General features: G+C 43.5%; 1 protein-coding gene and 1 pseudogene across 1 annotated transcript in view; both read left to right on the forward strand.

The window, feature by feature from the left end:
* The window catches only part of CDC16 (cell division cycle 16), a 38168-nt gene that overhangs the window by 5571 nt on the left and 12770 nt on the right, over positions 1–19827 (forward strand). The window contains exons 6-13 of the mRNA XM_049778120.1: positions 3292–3451; positions 4440–4531; positions 5626–5759; positions 9493–9572; positions 10712–10761; positions 11558–11631; positions 15714–15839; positions 19489–19641. Coding sequence (XP_049634077.1) covers positions 3292–3451; positions 4440–4531; positions 5626–5759; positions 9493–9572; positions 10712–10761; positions 11558–11631; positions 15714–15839; positions 19489–19641 — 869 coding nt within the window. The remainder of the gene's footprint in view (positions 1–3291; positions 3452–4439; positions 4532–5625; positions 5760–9492; positions 9573–10711; positions 10762–11557; positions 11632–15713; positions 15840–19488; positions 19642–19827) is intronic.
* Positions 12388–13217, forward strand: LOC126015581 (CXXC-type zinc finger protein 5-like; annotated as a pseudogene).

A 19827-nucleotide genomic window follows, 5' to 3' on the forward strand; every position in this document is an offset into this window, starting at 1 on the left:
GTAGTGCTCAGATCTTACTCCTGGGTCTGAACTTAGGGATCATGCTTGGTGGTAGTCAGAGAATCCTCTGTGGTGGTAGGGATCAAACTGGGATAAGCCTGTGCAAAGCAAACTTCTTTTTTTTTGGTCACACCTGGCAGCGCTCAGAAGTTACTCCTGGCTCTACGTTCAGGAATCACTCCTGACAGGCTCGGGATCCTGTCATACTGTAGGGCAAATGCTTTCCCTCCATGCTATCTCTCCGGCTCCAAAGCAAACTCCTTATCCTGTACTCTCCCCAGGAGTATTTTTTTTTTTTTTTTTTTGGTTTTTGGGTCACATCTGGCATTGCTCAGGGGTTACTCCTGGCTGTCTGCTCAGAAATAGCTCCTGGCAGGCACGGGGGACCATATGGGACACCGGGATTTGAACCAACCACCGTTGGTCCTGGATTGGCTGCTTGCAAGGCAAAACCGCTGTGCTATCTCTCCAGGCCCAGGAGTATTTTTCTTAAACACTTTGTCACTTACCAGTTTTTCAGTTAATCCTTGTGTTTATGACATAATTTAATTATTTTTTTCACCTGAAAAGAGTAGGGAAACTACACGGTGTTAGGATTTTTTTTTTTTCTTTTTTTGTTTTATTGGTTTTTTTTTTTGGGTGAGGGATAACAATACCTATCCAGACTTGGGTCTAGTTCTACACTCGAGCCACCCCTGGTAATTGAAGAGACCATATTCAGTTTCAGGGACCAATCTTGGTTTGGCCTTGTGCTTTAATTTCTGTATTATATCTCTTGGCAACTCTGTGGAAAAATTATTTTAGGGTTCCATCTGCTAAAATATTTAGAGCTGCAGAGAGCTCCTTGGATCAGAGTGCAGGGTTTGCATGTAGAATACCTGGTCAGGTTCTGATATTGCCTGGCTCCCTGATTACTGAGCTAAGAATTGTCTCCAGCGTCTTTGGGTGGGAGCCTTCCCCCCCACAAAAAAAAATCATATTTCTAAAATTCCCACATAATTTTCCTTTTTTCCTTCCTTTTTTGGCACAGTCCTAATGGGTCTAGTGCTAATTTGGTGGACAGTGGACCATGTGGTGCTAGGAATTGAACCTGGGGCTTTTGCATGCAAAGGATATGCTTCATCCTATGAGCTGTCTCCCTGAGCTGCCCACCAGGATTTTCATTTTAAAAAATTATGAGTCCCTTATTAATTTTAGCCATTTGACCCATAACTGAGTCACCTTTAAAGTCAGTTAGGGATGGAAAAAGATAACAGTGGGGAGGGCATTTACCTTGTATGTGGCAAACCTAGGTTTAATCCCCAGCACCCCATATGGTTTCCTGAGCCCCATCCAGGAATCTTCGCTGAGTGTAGAACTGAACACTGTTGGGTATAGCCCCCAAACAAACAAACAAAAAAATCTCTAGTTATATAGGGGCTGGAGAAATAGTGTCAGCCTTAGCTCTTGCCTTATGTCTCAATGACCTTGGCACAACGGATGGACCCATGAGCCCTGCCAGGGGGTCATTTCTGATTACAGAACCAAGGAATATCTCCCTAGAACTGTTGGGTGTTATTGTCTTAATATAAAATAATGAGTCCTAGAGTTGGGAGGAGGATGGTGAGGCTTTACTAGACTCGACCCAGCTCCTGCAGCCCCTACAGTCTGGTGGGTCTGAAGGTTGCAGGGTGAGGGTGGAGAGATTCACAAAGCAGTTAGATGAAGTTTCAGGAGTCAGCCAGCTCTATTTCACAGTCCCTACCTCCACATGGCCTTCATGCTAAGCCTTTTCCTAGCAGCTACTTCTCTACTCCTGCTGGGCTCTCTAGGCCTCTGTCTCCCTTTCAGCTGCTTTTACCAAGCTTCCTAACTGACTTCCAGGCTGATTAACTCCCTTTGGTGATGTTACTGCTGCTGCTTCTTTGATGATACTGAATTGCTGTTGCTGAATCTGATACTGTATCTTTGATGATGGCTCTCTCTCACTTCTCTAACTCTCCTTCTTTTCCTTTCCCCTCTCCCCTCACACCCCCCCCCCCCCCGCAGACTCCTACCCTCCCATTTCAGGTGTGGGCAGTTCTGAATTCAGGTGGGATAGATGAGTTGGGGAAGGGGATACCCACAGGGTGTAGCCTAGAACAACCCAAGAAACAGTTATGTGGGGGCTGGAGTGATAGTCCAAGGGTTAAAGTGCTTGCTGTGTCTTCAGTCCTGGGCACCACATGGTCTCTCCTGAACACTCTAGATGGAATCCCCAAAACAAAAGATAAAATCACATGTAGTTCTCAGTTATGTTCAGAGTCTGCAAAAGTATGATTTTGACATCCTCTTGTTAATGGTGTGACGAGATGTCTGCCCTGTGTGGCAGCAGAGGCAATGGCCTGGCATTTTCACAGAGTTGTGCAGGGTAGCTGAAGGTGGCGAGTGAGGCAAGAGGAGGCAGATCACCTGTGCCAGTCTCTGGTGTAGTCCAGGGACTGGAGCCAAGTCTCCAGTTCCAGAAAGCCATGCTCCAAAGCTGTGGACATGTTGTCACCAGTTTTCTAATTCTACCAAGTCTCTTCCATTGAAAAATTCCACAACACCCACCACAGCGTAATTCACACATGCACGTGTGTCTGCTGTCTCAGAGCAGTTCCCTGTTTAAGGTAAAGAGCAAGTAAAGAAATAGGCTTGTTTACACTGAACAGAAAGACAATGTTGGACCTGGAGGGATAGTACAACAGATAAGGCATTTGCCTTGCACACTGCAGCCTGGGTTGATCCCGGCACCACATATGGTCCCCTAAGTCCCACCAGAAGTGATCCCCGAGAACAGATACACACACACACACACACACACACACACACACACACACACACACACATATTCAGGTTTAGCCTCAAGATGTCTTAGTGCTCTTGTGCTGCTAGTGTTGATACAGTGTCTGACACACACACACACACACACACACACACACACACACACACACACACACACACACACACATATATTCAGGTTTAGCCTCAAGATGTCTTAGTGCTCTTGTGCTGCTAGTGTTGATACAGTGTCTGACAGTCCTTTCAGATGGGAGGGGAAAGTCTCAGATTTGACTATATAAATTATTGAAAATTAAATTTTGATGTAGAAAATCATGTTTGTGGGGCCGGAGAGATAGGGCATTTGCGAATCCCGGCATCTCATGTAGTCCTCAGAATCTGCCAGGGGCAATTTCTGAGCGTAGAGCCAGGAGTAATCCCTGAGCACTGCTGGGTGTGACACCCCCCCCCCCAAATAAATCAAGTTTGTGACTCATATTTTCCCAACAGATAAAGAGTTCGATTTGTCTTTTACGAGGGAAAATCTACGACGCTCTAGATAACCGAACCTTAGCTACATACAGCTATAAAGAAGCCTTGAAGCTCGATGTGTGCTGCTTTGAAGCATTTGATCTTTTAACATCACATCATATGTTGACGGCGCAAGAAGGTTTGGAAACTCATGTTCTTAGTACTGTTTGGGTTATTTTTTGTCTCTGAGATCTGTAGATTGAAGTGCAGGCTGAGCATAGGCTAGTTAAATTTCTAAATTGTTTTGTTTTGTTTTGTTTTATTGGGTCACACCTGGCAGTACTTGGGAGTTACTCCTGGCTCTGTGCTCAGGAATCACTCCTGGTGGTGCTCAGGAAATCATATGGGATGCTGGAGATTGAACCTAGGTCGACTGCATGCAAGGCAAGAGCCTTAAGACTGTACTGTCACTCCAGCCCCAAATTCCTAAATTTCTAAATATAGTCAAATATTAAACACATTGCCAAGTATGGTATTGTGCATTGCTTTTGCACTCAGAAACTTTGGGGGTTTTTGAGAAGGGATGCAAGTTCCTCTAAGGCAGCATTGCAATGAGGATTCTGAGCCTGGCTGTATTTTAAAACCTGAGGATATTTAAAGCAGTAGGATGTAGGTCCCAACTCTAGACCAGCTGAAACCAAATTGTTGGTGTTGGGGCTCCAATTAGGTTTTCTAATGTTGCAGCTGACCCTGTGGTAGCAGGGCTGAGAACAACTTTACTAGTAAGGTGACAGTGATTGAGGGTCGGTCATGGTGTTGAATGGGATCAAACGGTTTAGCTCTTAAAGTGGGTGGCTCTCACCTGGGACTTGATAGTGAAGGAGGAAGGGGTGGTTTGCTTCTGGCATTTGATGCTTAGATCAGATACCTTGCTGACACAAGCAGGAAGGAGAGAACCATGCTGGCATCAGAGAACCATGGTTACATGGCATGTGGTAGTGCGAATGCTTGAAAGGGCTTCAGGGCCCTGGAAGTGGGGTCTGGAAACAAGTTTTCTCATGGTTTGATCTCTTTTACTCAAATTTGATACACATATACCAAGAATTCTAGGAAACATTTTTTATTATGGCTCCTCCACCCCTTTACCATTTTGAGGACATTTTCCCTCCTTCCCCAATGTTTTTCAGAAAAAGAACTTCTTGAATCACTACCTCTTAGCAAGCTCTGTACTGAAGAACAGGAATTGCTGCGTTTTCTTTTTGAAAACAAATTAAAAAAGGTAAGCAAACACAATGCGAGTGCTTTATAAGTATTTTTTCCTTAAATTTGTCATGTATCAGTAAATATATATGTGTACATACATACATATATATATATTTCTTTTGTTTTGTTTTTGGGCCACACCCGGTGATGCTCAGGTTACTCCTGGCTATGCACTCAGAAATCGCTCCTGGCTCAGGGGACCATATGGAACACCAGGGATCAAATCCAGGTCTGTCCTGGGTCAGCCATGTGCAAAGCAAACACCCTATCATTGTGCTATTGCTCCAGCCTGGTATCAGTAAATTTCTAAATTTTTGTTTTTTTGTTTCCTTTTTTGTCTGCTGTTGTGATAATTGGTCCATATGCTTTGTGTGATCTTAGCACTGTATTTGGACATGTGCTCCCTGGGTTCCTCCTCATTCAGTGGTGCTGCAGTGTACACAATCTGGATAGAGTGCTCCCTGAGTGGTGTTTCATAAACTCTGCCTCTTGAGTCTCAGCCCAGTCCTGCAAGTGTTTTTATTCTCTGTTAGGTTTTATGTAAAATAAATCTTACCTTCCAATTCTGTAACAACATTTAACTTTTTTAGAGGAATACTGATTAAAACATGAATATGGGCCAGAGCGATAGCACAGCGGAAGGGCGTTTGCCTTGCACGCAGCTGACCCAGGACTGACCCAGGTTCGATTCTTGGCATCCCATAAAGTCCTCCGAGCCTGTCAGGAGCGATTTCTGAGCACAGAGCCAGTAGTACCCCCTAAACGCTGCTGGATGTGGTCCCAATCCCCTCACACCTAAAAAGTTAACAAAAAAAGTGTCTTTGTGTAAATCCTTTGAACTCTTTGGCCAAATTGAGTCTGCCTTTTCTTTTCCCTTTCATTTATTTAGGACAGGGTTCCTCCCAGCAGTGCTAAGTGGGTCTGGGGCCACTCCCTGTGCTTCTTGATGAACGAATTGCTCTCTCGCCACTCTCAGTGGTGTCATTGGCCATGTGGAACTGGTCTTTGACCTGCTAGGCCTGTGCTCCTGATGCCCGAGCTCTCCCTGTCCAAGTCTACCTTTGCATCTGGTTTGGTAAATTGAGTTATTCTGATTTCTCTGTGTTTCAGTATAATAAGCCTAGTGAAACGCTCATCCCTGACTCCGTGGATGGCTTGCAGGAGAATCTGGATGTGGTCGTGTCTTTAGCAGAAAGACATTATTATAACTGTGACTTTAAAATGTGCTACAAGCTTACTTCTGTGTAAGTATACCTCTTCAGTTTTGTGTAAGAATGTAGAGCTTACTGCATTTTACCTACCAACTGTGTTGGACATGCTTTCTGAGTCGACAAGAACCCAACACTTATGGTTGCCTTTGCTGTTCACAGAGCTCCACACTGGATTCTGCTTTGTGAGAGCAAATTGTAGATATGACCTGTGGCTTGTAGGTTTAATTCACTCACTTCAGAGTATATGTGTTCTCCATTCAGTCTTTTTTTTTTTTTTTTTTTTTTTTTTGGTTTTTGGGCCACACCCGGCAGTGCTCAGGGCTTACTCCTGGCTGTCTGCTCAGAAATAGCTCCTGGCAGCACGGGGACCATATGGGACACCGGGATTCGAACCAACCACCTTTTGGTCCTGGATCGGCTGCTTGCAAGGCAAACGCCGCTGTGCTATCTCTCCGGGCCCTCTCCATTCAGTCTTTACTGCTTTTTGTTTTTTGTTTCTGGGGACATACTTCTCGGACTCAGGCTTGTATGCTCTGAAGGCCATGTTGTGCCAGTGATGGTATCCTGTACATGCCAGGGCTCCAGCATGTAATATAGGCCTGTATCTGTGTGAGTCCCTTTCTCACCCCTTGTCCAGTCTTTGTTAATCTGAAGTTTGAACTCAACTCAGATCCCATTCTTCGTTTTCTTTTTCTTTCTTTCTTTTTTTTTTTTTGGGGGGGGGCATATTCAGTGGTGCTCAGGGGTTACTACTGGCTCTGTGCTCAGAAATTGGTCCTGTCAGGCTCGAGATACCATATGGGACACTGGGAATTGAACCTGGGTCCATGTCAGCATGTGCAAGGCAAACACCCTACCACTGTGCTCTCCAGCCCCCTATGAAGCCCAATCTCCATTAGAGACTGCCTGGTAGGCTTGAGAGACCATAAGGGATACCAGAAATCAAACCTATGTCTATCCCATGTCAGCTGCGTGCAAGGCAAACTCCCTACTGCTGTGGTCTCCAGCCCCCTATGAAGCCCAGTCTCCATTAGGAAATGATTTCTGCAGTTGTCTGCTCTGTACTCAGATAGACTCAGTCTTGACTCTAAGACTTACTTATTTGATTCTACCTGTTTTACACTGCACAGAGTTTGAATTGATTTTTTTTTTTTTTAATTTTCTTTTTTGTGTTGATTTTGGGCTACACCTGGTTGTGCTCAGGGCTTACTTCTGGCTTTGCACTAGGTTCACTCCTGTAGGGCTCAGTACAATATGGGGTGCTAGGGATCAAACTCAAGTTGTCCAGATGCAAGGCAAGAAGAATACTACTTGCTCTACTATCTCTGGCTCCCTAAAATATTTTCTTATGCATGGGCATGTCTGTGGTCTGACTACAACTGGCAGTGACAGGTACTGTTCCTGGCTTTCTGCTTTGGAATGATTCGGACAGTGCTCAGGGAATTCAGGCCAGAATCACAGCCTATGTGACTGCATGCAAGACAAGTGCTTTCCTTCCTATACTGACTCTAGCATCACAATTTTCTTTAAGATAAGTTGCACATAGTGTGTTTTTAACTTTGTGGTATTAAAATCCTTAACTTCACTAGAATGTTTACTGGCAAGTACTTACAATCTTTAATTTCATATTGCTTTATTCTTCTAAATGAATTGTTTTATTGTAAGTTGTTGATGTAAATGTATTTGATTTTTTTTATAAATTATCTTTATTTAAACACCGTGATTACAAATATAATTGTAGTTGTATGATTACAGTCATGTAAAGAACACCCCCTTCACCAGTGCAGGACTCCCACCACCAATTTCCCAGATCTATCTACTCCCCACCCCACCCACACCTGTACTCGAGACAGGCTTTCTTTTTCCCTCATTCATTCACATTGTTATGATAGTTTTCAGTGTAGTTATTTCTCTAACTGCACTTATCACTCTATGTGGTGAGCTTCATGTCATGAGCTGCACCTACATGGGAAGATGGGGGGAAATAAGGGTTGGAACTGAGGCAGTAAGATATTAGAAATGAGATTTGTAGGGCGGTATCAAGGTCACAATACAAGATGGATGTTATGGATATATAAAATATTTGCATACAATACTATCAATAGGAAAAAAGGAGAAAAAATTCCAGTGACTGTCCCAACATAAACCAGTACTAAAACGGCCCACCCTCCTCCCAAAGCACATTTCCATTAGTGTAGGGAGAGATAGGGGAGAAGCCTGAGGACCACTAAGTCCGCCTGAACCCACTTCTGGCCATCTGAGCTGGCACCCAGGGAAGGCCTGGAGTCAGGGGAAAAAGACAAGGACGGCTGGGGGCCTGCCAAGCCTCCCAGCACTCCCCAGGCCAGGGAGAAGGACTCCGGTATGGGGCCATGTATTTGATTTTTTATTTATTCATTAGTTTGGGTTTTGGGGTTTGGTAGGTTTTGATATTTTGGCCACACCTAGTGGTTTTCAGGACTTATTCTTTTTTTTTTTTTTTTTTTTTTTTGGTTTTTGGGTCACACCTGGCAGTGCTCAGGGGTTATTCCTGGCTCCAGGCTCAGAAATTGCTCCTGGCAGGCACAGGGGACCATATGGGGCGCCGGGATTCGAACCGATGACCTCCTGCATGAAAGGCAAACGCCTTACCTCCATGCTATCTCTCCGGCCCCTCAGGACTTATTCTTGACTCTGTGCATAGCGATCACTCCTGGCTGTGCTCAGGACCAATTAGGGTGCTGGAAATCCAACCTGAATTGATTGTGCAAGGCAAGTGCCCTAACACTGTCCTATTTTTTCTGAACCTATTATACTTTATAGGGGCCTGGGAATGTAGCTTAGTTGTAGGTTGCTTGCCTTGCATGTATAAAGCCCTCATCATGACTAAGTACAATCCCCAGCATAAGAAAAAAGAAAAAATAAAGACTTTTAATTTCTTTAGGGGACACACTCAGTAGTGCTAAGGCCTAAGACCACTCCCAGCAGATCTTGACTCAGTGCTGCTGTGGAACATGGGCTATCGTGCTCTGAAATTGTACTGGACATTCTCAGCTTCTAGCTGAGCTGTGCTGGGGACCAGGAGGTAACTGGGAATGAATTCAGGGCCTTGCACCTGCTAGGCACATGATCTGCCACATGAACTATCTCCTTGGTCATGATGCATGTCTTGGAGGAAGGTTTCTGGCCCCTCTTGGCCAATGCTGAAGGACATGCAATGCCGGGGATCAAAGCTGGGGATTCTTGTGCAAAGCAATAGTCCTTTCAGCTGCCTCTTGGATTCTAGGATGTGTATGTTTTATTTATTTATGAATAAAGTGGAATATTCTCTAGTGTGTGTATCTTGTCCTTGCCTTAACTGTGTGAAACATGGTTCGGGAAGTAATGCAAGCATCCTGGAAGCTGGGCTTCAGTCCCCCACCATAGTCCCTAGGTGAGGCCCCAAGCCAACCAAACTAGCCAGCAAAGTTAACCCATACTTTTATGAATCTTTTTTTTTTTTTTTTTTGGTTTTTGGGTCACACCTGGCAGCGCTCAGGGGTTACTCCTGGCTTTATGCTTAGAAATTGCTCCTGGCAGGCTCGGGGGACCTTATGGGATGCCGGGATTTGAACCAATGACCTTCTGCATGAAAGGCAAACGCCTTACCTCCATTCTATCTCTCCGGCCCCAAGACCTGTACTTTTACCAGTCATATTGGAATGCCAATTTAAATAGACTAAGTAATGCATGCTCTCACTTTCTGTTTTAGGGTGTTAAGTTGGAAATGTGTTTCTTTCACTTACAGAGTAATGGAAAAAGATCCATTCCATGCAAATTGTTTACCTGTGCATATAGGGACACTTGTGGAACTGAATAAAGCAAATGGTAAGCATTTCTATTAATTGAAATAAATATAAGATGAAGCATAATGGGATTCTGTAATAAAAGTAGCTGTTAGGAGCCGGAGCGATAGCACAGCAGTAAGGCATTTACCTTGGCTTGCGGCCAACACAGGATAGACCCCGGTTCAAATCCTGGCATCCCATATGGTCTCCGAGCCTGCAAGGAGCGACTTCTGAGAACAGAGTCAGGAGTAACTCTTGAGCACTGCTGGGTGTCACCCCAAAACCAAAAAAAAAAAAAAAAAAGTAGCTGTTAGGAGAAGAAATACCTTTTCAAGTGACCAGTGGTCAGTGGTCTGTGCTGTTACCACCAGACTATTTTTACTTTATCCCTGTAGTTTGCTTTTCTCAGACTTTGTGGTTTAAGATGTCCTAATTTTAAGGGCATTGAATAACAGTATTGGTTCTCTCTAATAAAATCTTTAAGGAGCTGATTTGGAGTGATAGTATAGGGTTAAGTCACTTACTAGTCCTGCAAGTGGCAGCCTTGGCACTGCATATGGCCCCCCTAGTACTGCCAGAAGTGATCCCTTAGTTCAGAGCCCTGAGCCCCAAATCTCCCCAAAAGGAAACATAGCAAGTCAGTATTTAGAAATTGGCAGAGGTAGTTTTTCGCTCATGCTTCTGTTTTCACATGAAAACCTAAATCCTTTACATCTTTCTAACTGTCAGAGGGATATAAAACCACTTGCGCCCTCCAGGCCCCTAATGCTCGTAGTGTGCCTGTGTCTTGAGGAACTTGGTTAAATAGCTGCTCCATTTGTTGCTCACTGGAAGGGTCTGGGAGTTCTGGGCCTTACATAGCTCTCAGGAAGCACCGTGCTTGTTTTCTTTTCATTTTGTTTTGCTTTTGTTTTGGGGTCACATGACATGCTCAGGAATTACTCTTGCTGGTGTTCTTGGACCATATGGGATGCCAGGGACTGAACCTGGGTCTGCTGCATGCAAGGCAAACACTCTTAACTGTTGTGCTCTTTAGCCCCTAGGATCTATCTGTTTGCTTAGACCAGAGTGCTTGGTCAGCGAGATTTGTTGCGGGTGGTGAAGATAGGCCATGGCAGGTCTGTGATGCAAGAGACTGAGATCGACAAGAATAATTTTATTCTTTTTTTTTTTTTGTAGAACTTTTCTACCTTTCTCATAAATTGGTGGACTTATATCCTAGTAATCCTGTAAGTAATTTATAAATTTTATCTATTTTTTAGTAGTTTTTCTTGTCTGAAGTTTAAGAAAATTCTTTGTTTGTATTCAGATGTAAAAATATCATAGACGAAAATTAAATACTGGGAGGGAGCCTTATTCCTACTTCTCAAAAGTAATACTTGTTTGATTTCTTTGACTTACTTTGTAAATAAGATGGCATATTACATTTTGTCACCATTGAAATGGCACACCCTCCCCCCCCCCAAGCTGGCATGGATCAAAACTAGAAATTAGGAACTGTTTCATTAAGAATAAAATTAGAGGGCCAGAGAGATAACATGGAGGTAAGGCGTTTGCCTTTCATGCAGAAGGACGCTGGTTCAAATCCCAGCATCCATATGGTTCCCCGTGCCTGCCAGGGGCGATTTCTGAGCATAGAGCTCAGGAGTAATCCCTGAGCACTGCCAGGTGTGACCCAAAAACCAAAACCAAAACCAAAAAAACAAAAACAAAAAGAATAAAATTAGGATGCAGGATCTTAGTTTCTGGCAAAATATAATTTATAAAGTTTCAAAACTAGCACAAGTGAAATCAGCTGGAAAATCGGACAGTGTGGAGGGGAGGTCCTGGCCAAATGTGCAAGAAGGGTTGGAGGTCCTTCAAGGGATCTGTGGGGCATCTCCCTTCTCATCAGTGATGCACAGAGGTGCCTGACTTGGCGTATGTGACAGTGTGTTTGTCTAGTCCACACTGTGACCAGGTTTCTTACAGATTTGTGATTTCAAACAAATCATAGTTGGTTATGGTAAATTTCTAACTTCTCAGGTCTCTTGGTTTGCTGTGGGCTGCTACTATTTGATGGTTGGTCATAAAAATGAACACGCCAGAAGATACCTCAGGTATGATCTGTTTTCTTTCTCCCTCTAAAACGAGCGTATAAGTAGAGTTCTTTTTTTTTTTTTAATTTGCTTTAATGAATAATTAGTAAGTACTTGAAAGCAAAGTGACACAACAGATATTTGCTCAGCAGATGGTCAGTTGAGCATTCTGTGGCTTGTTCTGTGAGATGCTCTGAGTGGGCATAGAAGCAGTCTTTGGTGTGGACCTTCTCTCAAGGAGCTCAAAACATGTTTACAGGAACCAGAGAGATAGCACAGAGGTACATGCGGCAGACCCAGAGGGACCTGGGTTCGTTTCCCAACATCCCATTTGGTCCACCAAACCTGCCTGGAGCAATTTCTGGCAGAGCCAGGAATAACCCCTGAGCATATGTTTACATTTTACATCTAAGAGTAGGTATGAAACAATGGAGAATGACATATAGTAGCTTGGGAGGCTGTTTTTAGTTACCTGTGATAGACCTTTTACTTTTAAAATTCTCTGGTTAATAATTGTAAAATTAGGTGGTGGAGCCTGGACGGGGATGTGGAGGCGGCAGCGCCGAGCCCAGGAGAGTGGCTGGATTTTGGACCCCGCAGCCGGCCTCGCATCCCAGCTCTGCCTCGCCTGCGCCCAGCCATGTGGGTAGCCTGCTGAATCCGGTGCCCATTGCCGAGCTCTATTCGGTGGTGATGAGTTTTTGATTTGGGCCTGGGCAGCGGTGCCGGGACACCGGCAGCAGTGCCAGTGACAGCAGTGGTGGCCTGAAGGGCAGCGAGGACTGAGAAGAGTCTGGCGGTGGCAGCTACTGCCATCCCAGCCTCAGTGGCTGATGAAGCGTCGAAATGAGAGCGACATCATCAGCGAACCCCTCTGCACCTAGCCTGTGCCACACCCGCCCCCTTCCCCACGACTCTTCCTTTGAGGGCAGCAGGATGCCTTGGCAGGAACGGCTGAGAAGACCGCAACCTCCCTCTTAGACAGAGGGCACGGCCTGGCAGCGGCTGTGGTGGTGGGCAAGAGCAACCCTGCCTCAAAGCACAAGGGTGGTGCTGTGGCCAGCCTACTGAGCAAGGCCGAGCGTGCCATGGAACTGGCAGCCGAGGGACAGCTGACGCTGTCCACGGAGATGGAGATGCTGAAGATGTGGTCCAGGAGCACCTTCCGCTCATGATTGAGGTGCCTGGCCTGCCCGACATGGAGGCCGTGGCAGGCGCTGAAGCTCAATGGCCAGCCCCACTTTCCTTACCAGGTGCCTTGCCCATCACTCTGGGCCTCTTGAGCATGACCCTGGCGGGCGTGATGTGTGCCCAGTTGAGAGTGTGCTGCCCATGGCTGGCCTGGCTGAGTACCCTATGCAGGGCCAGCTGGCCTCGGCCATCAGCTCAGGCAAGAAGAAGTGGAAATTCAACGCTGTGGCATGTGCATGCTGTGCCAGAGGCGCATCAACTTCAAGCAGTGCAGTAGTTTTGGGAATCAAAAGACTGGCCATCAGATTTGCAAATTCAGAAAATGTGAGGAACTCAAATAGAAGCTAAGCCTGCCGCTGCTCTGCATGGAGAAGGTGATGCTTCCGACGGGAGCTGCCTGCCTGTGGTTTCAGTGATGGCAGCGTTACCAAAGCTGCCTTCCCTGTGCAGGGAAATGCACTGCTCACATGGTCTCCGACAAGGATTCGGGCGAAGACAAATGGATGCACCCGTCTTTAGAACCAAAAATTCTCACAGATTTTATTCCTGTGTGTGTGTGTGTGTGTGTGTGTGTGTGTGTGTGTGTGTGTGTGTGTGTGTGTGTATATAGTAGTCATTTTAACATCGCCACATTCCCCCTAGTATTAAAATAAGAAAGGAAAAGAAAATGGAAACAAAAACCTGCTTTTTTGTGAAGAACAACAAGATAAAAGAGGTAAAAGACGAATCTATAAAGTACCGAGACTTCCTGGGCAAAGAACGGACAATCAGTTCCCTTCCTGTGTCGGTGTCGATATTGTCTGTGCAGGAGATGCAGTTTTTGTGTAGGGAATGTAAATTTTCTGTAATCTCTTGAAATCTAATTCTTTTTTTTTTTTTTTTTTTTGGTTTTTGGGCCACACCCTGTGCCGCTCAGGGGTTACTCCTGGCTATGCGCTCAGAAGTTGCTCCTGGCTTCTTGGGGGACCATATGGGACACCGGGGGATTGAACCGCGGTCCGTCCTAGGCTAGCGCAGGCAAGGCAGGCACCTTACCTCCAGCGCCACCGCCCGGCCTCGAAATCTAATTCTTAATAAGCATTACTGCAATTTAGCACAGTTTAACTCCACCCTCATTTAAACTTTCTTTGATTCTTTCCAATCATGAAAATGGTGCATAGTTTGCCTGGAGAATCCACTCACTTTGTAAAGAGAATATTGATGGCTCCTCCGCATCCGTGTCTTTCAGGCATGGGGGAGCCGCCCAGAGGGTAGTGAGCAGCCCACCAATCCAGGCCACTCATGTTACACCCACAGCCCCCAGGATGGGCCTGCCCCACCCCAACAACGATGATTTTACAAAGAAAGAAAAAAAAATTCTGTTCGTTTCTCCATTGAAATCTGGGGAGCCCACGTCTCAATATTTCTGATCCCGGATACTTCCCTTAGAGAAAATAAATCCCTTTTTTTCTGCCTTGCCATGGTGACAGAAGAAAGGGTTTCTCCGTGAGGCCCATGACCAGCTTCCTGCTGATGAACATGCTGTTTGTGTTGTTTTAGGAAACCAGGCTTGTTTTGTGAATAAAATGAATGCATGTTGTGTCAAAAAATAATCGTGAAATCCTGTGAAACTACATGATTATTAAGAATCAGAATTCTATCAATTTTGCTTAAATATCTTCATAAAACTCAAATTACATAACTTACCTAAGAATGTCTAGTATGCTTAAATATTTTTAGTAAAATATGTCTAGTATCTGAAGATGAGCTAATAAGTACTTTCATTTTATTGTCTTTTTACAGTACCCCTGATTTTCTCCATGTGAACAAAATAGAAAGTGGGTCTAAGGGAAAGAATTATAAACTTTGGAGACAAAATGAGTTTTAATATATGTTCTCCCATTTACTAGCTATAATTTTTAGCAAAGTAATTTTATATTTTAAAAATGAAAATGATTTGTATTCCAAGATTGTTAGGAAAATCAGTAAGCTTACACCAAAACATCCTGTCATTTGCAATAAAATGGGGAAAATCTTTTTTGTTAGTTGAGTTCCACATTGTAGAAAACCTTGCTTACACTTTTTTTTTTTTTTGGAGTAATACTATTGGTATAGCAGTTCTATTTGAGTGTTCACTTCTTCTACTTGCTTTATTATTCCTCCATGAACTTTGAGGTGAAAGGAAGTGGGGGTTTTACATTTGTATGCTCCATGTTTGTGATATACTCTTTTTTTTTTTTTGTTTTTGGATCACACCTAGCAGCGTTCAGGGGTTACTCCTGGCTCTATGCTCAGAAATCACTCCTGGCAGGCTCGGGGGACTATATGGGATGTCAGGATTCAAGCCACTGTCTTTCTGCATGCAAGGCAAACACCCAACCACTGTGCTATGTCTCTGGCCCCGATGTGCTCTTATTTCTGATGGCAGGTTATCAGTGTCCACTGACTGAAGATAGTTTATGTCAGTGCAGTCGCTCTGTGAAATGTCAGTCTTTCCAGTCTTAGTGTACTCTCATTAAATCCAGAACGGTTGCTAAAGTAAAATTTTGTTTGGCAAATTAAAAAAGAAAAATCCAGAACGAGCTACCTTGCAAGTGTTAGGGTTAGATGATAGAACCCGAACCAAGCAGGCGCTCATTCAGCGTTGCTCTGATACTGTTTGTGACAATAAGAAACAAAGCCCCTGGATTTAGTAATAATTGTATGCTCTGTACAGAATGTTGATGGATTTAGTTAGTGCCTAAAATATGGTGAACCTTTTTGATTTCTTTAAGATGTGCTTATATATAATTACATATAATGTATTTAGTAAAATATATATACTTGATGAACACAAAAATTTTGTTGTCTTTATATGTTGAGAACTAAAACCAGCTTATGTACTAGTATTAACAGTAGGTACTGTGTTTTCTGAATGGACTTTCTTGTTTCAGCAAAGCTACAACACTTGAGAAGACCTATGGGCCTGCATGGATAGCATATGGGCATTCGTTTGCAGTGGAGAGTGAACATGACCAAGCCATGGCGGCTTACTTCACAGCAGCACAGCTGATGAAAGGGTATGCAAACTCCAATGATGAAATGCTTGAAAGGTTTTCTTTGGCAAAAAAGGATTTTTTATTACTACTGTCTGTTGTTTGGTTGCCAGAATGAAATAGATTCATCTTTTCTGGTGGTTTATTAATATGGAAATTGCAGGATAAAGAAGGATGTCTGATTTTGCCTAGTAGTTTATCTTAGGCAAAATAAATGGAAACTAAGAAGTTAGAGTAAGGGATGATGAAGGCTCTTTTTCATGTGCTTAAGCAAGAATGAAAGTATTCATGAAAAAAGTTACTACATCCTGTTTGTCCGGACTCTGCCTCATATGTCACAGTAATGCTACTATGGTATTGATAGTAGTGGTGGTGATGGTGTTCGTAGTGGTATTAGAGATGATGGTAATAGTAGTGCTAATAGTGATGATAACAGTGTAAGTAGTGGTAGTTGTCATGGCAACCATGGTGGTTGTGGTATAGTGGTAGTAGGGGTATTGGTTGTGGTTGTAGTGATTGTGGTGGTAATGGTGGTGGTGACGATAGTGATGGCATAGTAGTGGTGGTGGTGGCTGTGGTGGTTGTAGTGGTAGTAGAAGTCGTAGTAATGGTGGTGATGGTGGTGGGTAGGAGCTGGTCTCTACGCTTATGTCAGTGCTCTGTGAATCAGATCTATTGTATGCAAGATCAACGCCCTACCCACTAAACTATTGCTCTGTTCCCGCATTGCTTCTATTTTTCACTCTTTAGTTTTGCTTTTTAGAGAAGCTGTTCAGAAAAGGACAGCAAATGCATTCATCTTTATACCCTTTATCATACTGACCTCCATATTTAGTTTTTAATTCTCTTCATTCGTTACTGTGTATTAAGATCAAATCTTCTGCTTCTTAGCCTAATAGCTTTGTTCTTGTGCTTTGGGCTGTTTCTGGTGATGTTCTCAGTTCTACAGTAGCTCAGTTTAGACGGTTTTACATGTAATTACATGTAAAATCAGAATAAAGAAGAAACACACAAAACCTGTCTTTTTTTTTTTTGTTGTTGTTGTTTTTTTTTGTTTTTTGGGTCACACCCAGCAGTGCTCAGGAGTTACTCCTGGCTCCATGCTCAGAAGTCGCTCCTGGCAGGCACGGGGGACTATATGGGATGCTGGGATTTGAACCTTCTGCATGAAAGGCAAATGCCTTACCTCCATGCTATCTCTCCGGCCCCCAAAACCTGTCTTTTTTAATTACATAATTCCCTTTACTCTTTCTTTTTACATGTGGATCTGAATTACTGCTCAGGGTCATTGATTTTCAGCCTTAATAACCCCTTTTGGTATTGTAAGATCAGTCCTGCAATAGTTTTTCTTGTTTTCCACATTATCTTGAGTTCATCTTCAAAGGACAGTTTTGTGGGTATGAAGTTCTTGGTTGGCATTGATTCTTTTCAGCATATTCCATGTCTTACAGATGCTTCCTTGACTTCTAGACCTTTGATTCAATGTCAGGTTCAATCATTTTAGGGATCCCTTGCGTGGTGTCGGTTAGGCTGTTGATCCTGAGCAGTGTGGGGATGTGACACAAGTCCTCCCACCTATTGAGAATCCTCTATTGAGAATCTACGAATCACTTACAGTCTGCCCTTTAACCTGCAAGGTCATTGACGCTGTGAATGTGGAATGGAGCCTAGAAAGGAACTCAGTACCAGTGGATCCACAGAGTTCAAACTTGTTTGTTTGTCAACTGTAATCCTTCTAGCTTTAAAGACTCCCTTTTGGTTTTGGTGGCTTGACTATATCTAGATGTAGATCTGTTTTGAGTTGATCTTAATTGAAACTTTTATGGTTTTTTTTTTTTTTTTTTGGGACTATACCTTGAGGTGCTTAGGCTTACACCTAGTTCTGTGCTCAAAGATCTCCCTTGTAAATCAAACTTCGGTTGGCTGCATGTAATGCAAGTGCTTTACCTGTTGTATAATCAATCCCCTCTGGTTCCCTTAGAACTTTCGCCAGTTTTGAAATAATTGGTACCCAATTATTCTTTCAGATACACTTTCTGCTCCTTTTCGATTCACTCCATTCTCAGAAGTTCTTATTGTGTGTGTGTTTAAACCTCCTTATAATTGTGTGTTGGTGTTTCAAATCTCCCTGTGACTCTGTGTGTGTGTGTGTGTGTGTGTGTGTGTGTTTGCTTCAAGCCTCTCTATTTATTCCCTAGAAAAACTTTTAAATGATGCCTCTTTTTTTGCCTCAGAAAAATCAGAGTAGCTCCCTTCTTGGTGTGAACAGATAAGTAGGAACATACTTTCTTGGAGTGAGACTTCTTCTTTTTTTGCTTTTTGTTTTTTGTTTCTGGGCCACACTCTGCAGTGCTCGGGGTTACTCCTGGTTGTCTGCTCAGAAATAGCTCCTGGCAGGCACAGGGGACTGTATGGGACACCGGGATTTGAACCAACCACCATTTTTGGTCCTGGATCGGCTGCTTGCAAGGCAAATGCTGCTGTGCTATCTCTCCGGGCCCGATGATGTGATTTTCAAAGTTCCCTACTCTGCCTGGAAGGTCCCTGTGGAGAGTGAGCGAGAGGGCGGGCAGAGACGTGAGTCCTGGTTTTAGGTTTGAGCAGTGCATGTGTATCCATCCCACACCGGTGACGTGTTTGAGACCCAGAACACACACTTTTCTTTCATCCTAGTCCTGAGCGCCTTCCCTGCAGGGTCTGGTGGTGTGTCCTGATGGTCTTTATTGTCTTCAAAACCAGTTCAGCTTCATTTTTTTTCAGTTTTTCCTTGCTCTGTATGTGAAGAGATGGAAACCCAGTTCGTTACTCTGCCTAGAATAGACTAGAATAGACATGGAGGATGCAAAAGGAAAATGCATATGACATAATTCAGTACTGATTGTAGAATCGACTGTAGCTGGTATACGGTGAGGTCATTCTAGGGAGAAAGTTCAGTGCAACGCGGAGGATTAGGGCAGTGGAGATGAGTGGTTTGAGTTTGGCAGAGGAGAGGGGAGAAGGGAGAGCACATGACTTGCCCTTGCCCAGAGAGGTTTTCTTATAGATTTTTACTGTGCAAAATATGAGACCAAGGAATAGATTAGACAAACTAATTTTTTTTAGTTTTATTTTTTGTTTGTTTTTGGGCCACACCTATTTGACTCTCAGGGGTTAATTCTGGCTATGCGCTCAGAAATCGCTCCTGGCTTGGGAGGGACCAGATGGGGCACGGGGATAGAACCGGGGATAGAACCGCCAGAGAGAGAGCATGGAGGTAGGGCATTTGCCTTGCATGCAGAAGGACAGTGGTTTGAACCCCACCATCCCCTATGGTCCCCCGAGCCTGCCAGGAGTGATTTCTGAGCGTAGAGCCAGGAGTAACCCCTGAACGCTGCCAGGTGTGACCCAAAAACCATATATATATATATATATATATATATATATATATATATATATATATATTATATATATATATATATATATATGGGATGCTTCACAAATTTGGGTGTCATCCTTGTGTGATGGCAGATTACTCCAATAGTCCTTTAGACATTTATTAATAATGTATAAGATGTTAGGGAAAAATTACGTTATGCTTTTTTTTTTACTATGTTTAAATTATTTTATAGAGATAATATAGTTAATTACTAGTGAATTACAGTTTTGAATATGTGAAATTTTTTGATATTTTTAGGTGTCATTTGCCAATGCTCTATATCGGATTAGAATATGGTTTGACCAATAATTCAAAGTTGGCTGAGAGGTTCTTTGGTCAAGCTCTAAGCATTGCCCCGGAAGATCCTTTTGTTATGCATGAGGTTGGCGTGGTTGCATTTCAGAATGGAGAGTAAGTACTGAGGGCCAAAAGCCTGCTTCCTCCTTTACCAGTTTAACCAGTATGTGACTCCTTGGTATTTTGTCTTTTGTTTGTGTTTTACTTTCCAACATAATACGTTAACATAGGGGTTGGATTCACTTTAAATCACTGATCTTTATTTAAGTAAATTGGTTACATTTTATTTGGTTTCTGTGC

This window comes from Suncus etruscus, chromosome 8 (assembly GCF_024139225.1).
Source record: "Suncus etruscus isolate mSunEtr1 chromosome 8, mSunEtr1.pri.cur, whole genome shotgun sequence".
Classification (NCBI taxonomy): domain Eukaryota; kingdom Metazoa; phylum Chordata; class Mammalia; order Eulipotyphla; family Soricidae; genus Suncus; species Suncus etruscus.